This window comes from Anneissia japonica, unplaced genomic scaffold, assembly GCF_011630105.1.
Source record: "Anneissia japonica isolate Jap-2015-1 unplaced genomic scaffold, ASM1163010v1 scaffold9_len2422644_cov172, whole genome shotgun sequence".
Classification (NCBI taxonomy): domain Eukaryota; kingdom Metazoa; phylum Echinodermata; class Crinoidea; order Comatulida; family Comatulidae; genus Anneissia; species Anneissia japonica.
This window is the reverse complement of record NW_022758107.1, coordinates 509654-519912: the sequence shown is the minus strand read 5'-3', so window position 1 is coordinate 519912 and position 10259 is coordinate 509654. Positions and strand designations below refer to the sequence as shown.

At 34.8% G+C, this 10259-nt stretch overlaps 2 protein-coding genes across 2 annotated transcripts in view; one reads left to right on the top strand and one right to left on the bottom strand.

Moving 5' to 3' along the window:
- The window catches only part of LOC117125122 (galanin receptor type 2-like), a 10957-nt gene extending 3305 nt beyond the window's left edge, over positions 1-7652 (top strand). The window contains exons 3-4 of the mRNA XM_033271520.1: positions 4953-5080; positions 7541-7652. Coding sequence (XP_033127411.1) covers positions 4953-5080; positions 7541-7652 — 240 coding nt within the window. The remainder of the gene's footprint in view (positions 1-4952; positions 5081-7540) is intronic.
- Positions 7653-8035: 383 nt separating this feature from the next.
- LOC117125121 (tetratricopeptide repeat protein 4-like) overlaps positions 8036-10259 on the bottom strand; it is a 13129-nt gene continuing 10905 nt past the window's right edge. Inside the window, exons 8-9 of the mRNA XM_033271519.1 lie at positions 10156-10233; positions 8036-9920 (exon numbers count right to left, since the gene is read on the bottom strand). Coding sequence (XP_033127410.1) covers positions 9806-9920; positions 10156-10233 — 193 coding nt within the window. The 3' untranslated portion in view covers positions 8036-9805. The remainder of the gene's footprint in view (positions 9921-10155; positions 10234-10259) is intronic.

Sequence of the window (10259 nt, the reverse complement as noted above, 5' to 3'; positions counted from 1 at the left end):
GCGCAAATAAGCGCCCCTGTTTAAGAGGCGCCCTATAATATCACAAGATTTTCTATTTAGCAAGTCAATTATCCAATCAATCCTTGGACTGTGGTTGTTGGCATGATTTGAGCTGCAGAGTGGAATCACATTCAATATCAAAATGAGGATATTTCTCTTGGACAAATGAGAGCTCCGATTCCTGGATAGACAGTATATTTCCAACTTTCATCTTCTTACATATTTGTCTAGGCCTAGTCCAACTCCTCTTTTTCTTTTTCCGACAACCTTTAGCACATTCTCATCTCAATTCAAGAAAACCTGCAATAATCATGCCGTCCTGCTAATCTTAATCGGCCGATGGCCAACAAGGTAACCACTACCCACCACCACTAATTGCATCTGCTATTCTGCTGTTATGTAAATATTCACAGATAGCATTCTTGTCATGGGCCATGTTCTCTGGACATTTATGTTTTCCGCCGCACCACCATTCGTAATGTCCTTATATAACCTGTGTTCATTCAAAAAGTGCTTCTTGAATTTCCCATAAGAACCCCTTGATTTTCATCTATTTCCATAAGCGCCCCTTTAATTTCCACTCTGTTTTTTAGCGCCCCATTTAAATAAAGCTTGAGATGCCGAAGCGGTAGTACTTCTAACTATTGTTAAGAATATCGGTGTTTTTTGGATGAACACTTAAAAATGAACAAACATGTGTCAAATATTAAGCAGGCCGCTAACTTTTAATTAAGAAATTTATACCGTATTAGAAACTCGATCGATAAATGTACGTGTACCATGACGGGTACAGCTGCCAAGGAAATATACCCACTTTCTTATCATTGACTGCTGATACGAAACTAATTGGTTTAATAACAATAATCTAATTTAATCTCTAATCCCAAGGACAGTGTAGACAAGACACCTGACTGTGTGCGGTTCGAATCTCTCTCTTCACTTTTGCTAGTATACTTTTTATTATTTTTGCATTTATTGAATAATATGTTTTACATATTTGACATGTGAATAATAAAATATTATTCACATGTCATTTGTAGACATAATTTAAAGTAAATTTGGGACAGCAAATTGTGAGATATGTGGCAGAAAAAAATAGAAACTTTCTAAATCTGCATCTAACTGCTGACCAAATTTGAGGGGGAGCGAAATATATGTACCACCGTCAATGTCTGAAAATGTAAAGTAAATTGATCCCCTAGTTTTTTTTTTTTTAGTTTTTTTTTAGCGCAATTGTAATATACCCCTCACTTGTTTAATGTTTAATTCTTTAAAAAGCAGTGTTCTGAAATCCCGATTTGCCGTTGTCACTGGAAATTTGGCTTCTGTAAGTTTGGTCTACACTCCTACTGATAATGAATTCGGCCGTCCACTTGCTAAATTTTTGGGGTTGGGGCTTTATTGTAAGAGTTAAATGTTCCTTCGTTATTATTAAAGCACTCATAGTCAACAAGTAATCAGCAAAAAAAAAAGTTGTTGGCTCATTTTAATCTATGATTTTAAACAAACATTGTATTGAAACTAAATCGATATTGAACAATATAATCATTTTGATACGAAAATGTTCACAATTCAGTACAATTTAATAAACTCAGTATACAGATCATCGAAAAAATTCATCTGGATCCAATGCTAAATATTGGCTTGATTTGTTCTTATATACAGAGTCACGTTCAGGGTTTTTAAATTAATTTTCTTCGCTTTATAAGCCACTTGTTATTAATGTATTTTTTTCCCCTCGGTGCTAAGTTAAATCCTATTGTTTAATGAAAATCATGATGAATTTACGATGTTTTGAAAAAAAAATTGAACAACGATAATTATATTGATATTACTTCGCTTAGCCTGCTTTTAGAGTGTATGGTATTTTATTATCATAATATAATGTGAGAGCACACCACACCATCTAAATCTCCAATTTGCTGATTAAATTAGGTATTGTTGTGATTCTTTAGTGCTTTAGGAATAGAGATAATGTTTGTAAATTTGTTTATTGAAATTCTCCACATAAATCATATGATCTAATATGTTGTGGCTGTTGCTGCTACTGTTACTATTGATGTTATTGTTATTGTTATTGTTATTGTTGGCTTTTCCCAGCAGTACTGGGAAACGTCATTGTTTTTGTTCTGATTTTTTTTTCTTTTTTCTTGCATATATTTTTCCAATCATTTTGCACTGTTTTTTCTGGCCGTCACTTCCCATTCTTAGAATTTTTCCGTGCTTTGCTGAAGCATAGGCCATATATCAAGGATGTGCCTCCTAATATTTAGTGTCAATCTATGGTGGGGTGTGCGTGTGAAGACCAATTAAAGTGATTTAAGGTCAAACAGTCTACACCGGATATTTCAAAAACCGGTCAGTTGATCTGAATGAAACGTACGGGAAAGCTTAATCAAGTTTAATCAAGTTACAAGGAAGAAAGTTTATGTGTTAGTGACGATTCAGTGAATGGTGTAAATTTAAGGATCTTTTCAATTTTTGAGGACCCAGATCTAAATATCTCTTTAAAAAACCAATGGGTCTTAATGAAACATTCTATAATACTTTATAAAGGTCTTGTAAAAAATGATCAAATTTTTGTGACGATCCGCAGTATGGTGTGGATCTGAGGACCATTTAAAGGAAAACGTCCCAGACCACATATTTCGAAAACGGATGAACCGATCTGAATGAAACATTCGGAAAACATTTAACCAAGTTACAAGGAAGAAATTATTATGTGCTGGCGACGAATAAGTCAAGGGTGTAAATTGGATGGTTATTTCAATTTCTCAGGACCCAGACCTAAATATCTCTTTAAAAAAAATAATGGGTATAATTTGAACCTTGTATAACAGTTTGTCAAGTTCGAGTAAAGAAATTATAAAATTTTTGTGACGATCCGGAGTAGGGTGTAGATCTGAGGACCATTGAAAGGAAAACGTCATAGACAACATATTTCGAAAACGGATCAACTGATCTGAATGAAACATTCGGAAAAGTTACAAGGAAGATAGTATTATGTGTTGGCGACGAATTAGTCAGTCAAGGGTGTAAACTGGAGGGTCATTTAAATTTTTTAAATCCCAGACGTAAATATCTACAAAAAGTTTTTCAATCGGTGTAAATGAAACTTTCTATAATAGTTTGTAAAAGCTGTCCAGCAAAGAAATGACTGAATTTTTGTGATGATCCGGCATAGGGTGTGGATATGAGGACCATTTAAAGGGGGTTTTTTTTTGACAGGTGATTAAATTATTTAAACGCAATTTGCGTTTTCTGAAGCGTTTAAACCAGCTACAGCTAGGTTAAACTCAACGCATGAACAATTTTTGCTTTCTGTCATTGAATTGCTATGAACTGAAAATGTACTTTCCTATGCAAGTTCGGCTCATATGGCTCCCAATGGTTATGATTCACGATGTGCCTCGCTATTACCATTGCAGCCATAGTTCAAGTCTCACCAATAACGTCGCAGTGAACTTGGTTTTCGTGTTTTTTTCCCACTTCATTTTTTTCCATTTCATTAATATTTTATTGGTTTTCCGTGTAGTATTTTTTTACTTTATACCATTTAACGACTTTTTTTTGTTGCAATTTCAATTTCATTCTCATTAAAGCAATGAGGAGAAGCCCCATGTTGTGTTGTTCAAACAGACATAGAAAGTCCAGTTATTATTATTATTATTATATTATTATTATTATTATTATTGTTTTGTTGTTGTTATTATTATTATTAACTTTTTATCATTTGTGCATTTATTGACTACTTTTTTTCATATTTTATTTTTATTCACAATTATTTTGTTTTTGATGAAATTGGGACAGTAAATAATTGTGAGATATACGGCCGGAAAACATCTAAAATCTGCATCTTACTTCTCCACTTTATCCACCAAACGAGTCATATCATCATAGGCCTCAGGTGGCCGTCCAGACCGATTTTAGTTTGTCTTCCAAAATGTGACACACTGTCGATCCGCTCGAGTCGGTCCGCGGTCGATCCGCTAAAGTCATGCCGACCCCATTATTTTTTCCCCATACATTTAAGGCAGAAACTATAGAGGGCGCTTTTTAGGGTAATTTTTGTGAACTGATATGATGAATGCTGACTTCCTCATCCTCATGTCGCGAAGCAGTGGTCCTGATCGCTGCTTGTGGATGAAAGAATATGAAAGCTACGCAAACGCTCGGTCGAACGATCCGATCGAGTTGGCACTGTCAGATGCGACCGAAAAATATATAAATAACGTTTTAAAATCTACATTCTTACCGATCAGCACCAAATTCGAGGAGGACAGAGATACACGTAATATTGTCAATGTGTGAAACTTTGAAGTAAATTGGTCCAGTACGGTAGTTTTTGAGTTATGCGCCCGGAAGGACAAACACAGACAGACAGACACGCGCTATTGCAATACCCTTCGCCTCTCTTTCGGAGAGGTGACGGTAATAATAATTGATAGTAATAGTGATAGTATTAATTAATAATAGTGATAGTATTGAGGTATAATTATATCTGTGGTGGTGGTAACAGTTATAAAGTGAGATTTCATTTTTAGTTTCTCCCTCTTTTCTATGTTTATCGTTTTATGTTCTTTTGTCCTGTCTGCATTTGTGCATTAAAGCCATGGTCCGGAGGAAAAACATACAGATTTTTGAATATCTAAGTCTGGGGAAAAAGGTGAAAGGGTGGTAAAAAATCAGTTGTGCAACATATGAAAAATTGTTTTCCTCTGGATCCTCCAGTGGCATTAACGCCGAAAGGGATAGAAGGCTACAAATATATATGTATGTTATGTGTATGTACGTTGCTTGTGCATGCATATCACTAGCTAATGACAGCAATTCTTATTCACGACCTTGTGTTTCATAACTACTGCATAAACTATAAAAGTGGATATAAGATAAATAACGTTACACGATATGCCTACAATGTAATTTAATTCTCACATTCTCCTATTATTCAGGAACATATTTATACCGACTACAGACGGGCGCAATGCAGGCCGAGTTTTGCACAACCTTGGATACATTTGAATGCCATGTTCGATTTCGTGGTCAAATTCACCATCCCCGTACTTATCATGGCAATCTCGTACTTCATCACTTTTGGCACTCTATACAGGAGTACGAGACAGAGCAAACAATTACAAATGATAATAATTTATTAATAATAACAATAATTCAAAATGGAACCCAAAATAACTGTAGGAACTGAATCAATGCAAGTTTCATATTTAGTAATGTAATAGCTAAGGCCAAATAAAAAAAAATTTATAGTTTTTCGTCCCTTCGCACATCCATTTTCTCTGCCTCACCAAATTTTTATTTTTTATGTTTTTTCCTTTATGAAATATACAAAAATCTGGCTGACTCGCATCAGTAAAATTCCTCTTTCAATTGTTCATAGTAGGGCAGATGCTCAAAGGGAGAACTTTAGTTGAAAGCATTATGAATTAAAATCAATATATATATGATATGAATCATTTCTAGTGCTTCTTTTATTTGCTTTCAATTTCAATTATACTTACGTTCCATTCACTTGGAATCTTTTAAATTTCGAATAGTTTGCTAAAAAGATACATAAACTGAGCCGACAAGTCATGGCTCTCGAGCAAGCAATAATTTGTATATTTTTAACCAAAATAGGCCTACATGGTGGTCCCGAATTTGTGTTTTCTTCAAATATAATTTGTCTATATTTGAATTATATTTACTTCGGACCAACGGACCTTCGGACAAACGCACTGACCCAGTCTAAACAGTCCAGACGTCATGCGGAAAAAGAAAGTAATGGCACTGTATAAAATAACAACCCCCCTCCATGTTGTGTCATAGTTATGTAGCCAGTGGGCCGGCAAGACTTTGACACACAGTGGACACGTTCAAGTCATCTCAGCTTAACCGAACGACTCGGTCAAACGATCTGCTCGAGTTGCCTCTGTCTACTGGGGCGGATGAAGGATTAGCGGTAGGGAGTGCGTGAGAGTCCACACCACCTCAGCCCCACCATGGTTGGCACTCATACCTTAAAAATCTAACCGGTAATTCATATCAAAAATACATTATTTTTCTTAATACAATTTAGGGAGGTGCGATCGCACGGTCTGCACATCCTCCACCCCTCCACCCCCAACTATGCATCCGCCCCAGGTCTGTTGCGGCCAGAAAATATATAAATGACATTCATCTCAGTCAGCACCAAATTTGAGGAGAACCGAGATAAATGTAACATAGTGTGGGTGTGTGTGTGTGTTGTGTTGTGTGTGTGTGTGTGTGTGTGTGTGTGTGTGTGTGTGTGTAGGTGTGTGGTGGAAATTTGAAGTAAATCTGTCTAGTAGTTTTTTGAGTTATGCGCCGGGGAGGACACACAGACAGACATAGACGCGCACTATTTCACTTATTTCACTATTCTTCACCTGTCCTTTGGAGAGGCGAGGGTAATCACCTCTCCTTCGAAGAAGCGAAGGAAACTATAAATACCTATAACATCATCGATAAAACTCAACCCCTGCAAAATCGTGCTCTTCGTATCATTCGCAATGTTCATCCTTGTACTTCTTCATCTCTCCTTATTTCTATCCTTGATACTCTATGCCTCTTAAAATGTCTCAGACCACATCCTCCTCCAATTGGGCTTTCAAGGCTACCATTAGTGTTGCTCCAGACAACCTTTGTAATTATTTTCAATTATTCAGTGAGAAGGCACTCGGGCAACAAGAGCAGTAACTGCTGGGGTAGTCCTACATTTGTTATTCCACGACCAAAGTTGCAATATTTTAAACATAGTTTTCATTTTAGAGCTACGTCATTTTTAAATTCACTCAATTTTAGACATGATTCGTCACGTTATCTAAAGTCGTTATCTAAAGTCTAGGCACTAATTTCAATGTTTTGAATTACATTTTTACCTTTTAAATATAAACGTTTTAGATTTCTCAAATTTAAAATTTTATTTTTTATATTGCATTCATGATGTTTGCCTCTTTTATTTTTTTTTTATCATTCGTTTTTGTTATTGTTATTATTGTAGTTATTTTTATGGATCTACGATTTTTCATAAAATGTTTATTCATATTTCCACATATATATATATATTTATTCCATGTTAAATTTAATTGTATTGCTCACATTCATATTGTTTTACGTGTGAGGGCCCCTTCAAGTCAGCATAGCTGTTTTGGGCTACCGTCTTAAAATATTGTTCAATAAATAAATAACTTTCTATCTCTGAATACAAATTGTACAGATGTTGGCTTTTAACTACTGCTTTGTTCACAATGACATTTTAAATTTTCGAATGTCGATATGATTGCGCCATCATTTGTCGTAGTTGATGTTATGTTGTCATCGTCAATTTCTTCAGAGTCTGCATCTTCATCGTCGTTTTATCATTAATACGTGATTTGTCGCATCTGTTTCAGGCAATGCTGATGCTTTTCGTTGTCGTTCTGCTGTATGTAATAACTTGGGGACCATTTATGGTATGGACACTCATAGATCGTATGGACGCCATTGATATGAAAACTAAATACCATATGCATGTTATCTACAGGACACTTAAGATGCTAGGAATAGCGAACAGCTGCATTAATCCATTTATCTACGTGTTTATGTCAAAGAGTTTTCGATCAGCCATAAGAACAACTTTGTGTCGCTGTCCATGATGTATTTCAACGACAACCAACCATACTATAATATCATAACATGTGAAAGTTTTTGTTTCGCCCTTCTGTGAGATGAATGTAGCAGCAAAGGAGTCTAGTGATTAATTATTCATGAGTATGTCTGATGTCATCGTGAGGTTACTTTGTTCTCATTGGTTAAAAGAAATCTATATTGCTTATATGTACACTGCAGAAAACAGGGGGAAAAAAGAGTTAATTTAAAGCTGCCACAAGTCACAAGAGCATATATCAATCAGGAGTCGGAAAAAAAAAACAATCCCAGAACAAATTTGTCCTTTATAAAACCAGAAATGCAAGTCCGAGGAAATGTAGAAAAACTACTAGTTACAGAAATAGGAATATTAAAACGTTATATACAAATATATAGGAATCTCTATGTATATAGTTTTTATTAATAAAAATGTAATCGAAACATAGACCGACAGTGCATTTACATTCTGGAAAGTACATCTTTACACCAGTAATTAAATTACGAAACAAGCTGTCCGATGAGCAGAGCAGCTTTTTTAGTGGTTGGTAGTGTGCATCTCTGTAGTAGATAAGTTAACAAAACAAAGGCAGAACAGCCATAGTCTTAATTTGGTTTTAATATTTAATAAATAATACTTTGTACCGCATCGTGTTATATCTGATAGAATTGTATAATATCGTTTAATTAATAATGTTAATTCAGCAACTGTCCGCCATTGGAGTCACTGGCACGGATCCAGACTTCACACTGACTATGGAACAGATGGGTTCAAGGGCATCATATTCGTACTGGTATGAATAGAGGAAACATTAATAGGCCTATTCACAGAAAAGATATAGGCCTACTGGTAGGCTCTCTAGCTTTTACACTTTAATTTTCAAGCGTGAGATATTTGTCCACTGTTTTTAAACAAAATGTTTGATATTACAGTTCGCATTATATTATTTTTAATAGATACATTTTGTATATATAAATATTTATGCTCTATGTCAATTTTTATATATTAGTTTTAAGAACTGTAATCCTGTTTTTTGTGTTCCATATTATTTTGGTCATAAATGATATTCATCACAATAACTTAATATTGTTTAATACAAAAAATATTATTCTTGTGCAGTTAATTATGAGTCCAGCCTAACTCCAAATAATTTACTTGCATTACACTGGAAATGCATTAATGAATATACCCTATTCCTTTTACACAGTGAATAGAATTCGAAATCGCATGTCTATTAACAATTTTTATAACACACCTAGATAGATCCTTGGTATTTGATTGGTGGATTTCGAATCATGTGACATTGGTTATTTACCCTAAGAAATCATTAAACCCTTAATTGCTCTTTAGTGGCCAGACCATTTGCAAAATGCTTCCAACAGCTATGAGTCAGTAATGATGACAATGGTTGATGGTTTACAATGACAGTGACAAACGATTATGATGACAAATATAATGATGGTGTTGACACTGATGGTGTCATCGCTTGAGTGATGACACTAATGCAGACTGAAGTGAAGTGAGTCCAAGCTGGAGTCAAGGAACTGCAAAATGGCCCTGGTCTGGGTGCAGTGACAAAAATCAGCGCCAAGTAATCTTCTTTTTATTTCCTTCACATCCAAGTACACTCACAACTTACAAGATGCAACATTGCTGTATAAACCAAGTCTCTTACTAAGGCCTAGGGAGTGGAGTAGTTTTTAGTCGTGAGAAAGTCCTGCTGTGACAGACACTGAACCCACGATCCTGGTATTAGGAGGCAAGCATCTTAACCACTAAGCTTTTCAACTCCACTCGTATTTCTATATTTGGTCTTAGAGCAATGCTTCCAGAGAGCGAAGCGACTAATGAGGCCTTTATGAACACGGCAGGACCCAGGTTCTGATGTTACAACAAATTTGAATGATTTTAATAACTAGATTTTAATTTGTTGATTATTACTACTGTAACCATTTTACTACACCACTGATGTTTAACATTATTCGATTATGATACAATGGCTAATTCTGGAAAATATAATTTTGAATCATCCATTCTTTAAAAAGTTACTTGGATTCATGTGTCAAGATCAAAGTATTTACAACACAAGCAATTATGTAAGATTTAAGTTTCTCTATTTTCTCATAAGCTATAAATAGTTTGTATTGTACAGCTTTAATTGCTTCATCCATATGTTACACATGTTTTACTGTTATTGTGCTTTTGAAGTAGTACCTTCTCATATTCTGATCCATCTACCAAAACTATAAAAGCTGGAGTTCCAAGCAGAATCCGCAACCTAAGAAAAAAAATAGAAGTGAAAAAAAAATGATATATCAAAAGATTAAAATTTGCATTTTTTTTTAAAACATGTTGAACATAGCCCTAGATGTTAGGTATGAAGAACATTCTGTAATTAGATTAATTAGATATACATAGAAGAATTTATCAATTTACTAGTTTAGAAATACAGTGTGTATCCTGATGATATGCACCTAGGAGGTTCTGTCTCTAATGGCATAACTCTAGCTTACCTTGAATCTGATAAAATATTCCTCAGTGTCTTGTGTGGATTCACCTTCAACAGTCTTTGAGTATCATGATCCTCAAAATAAACCTTAATTATATATTTAAAAAA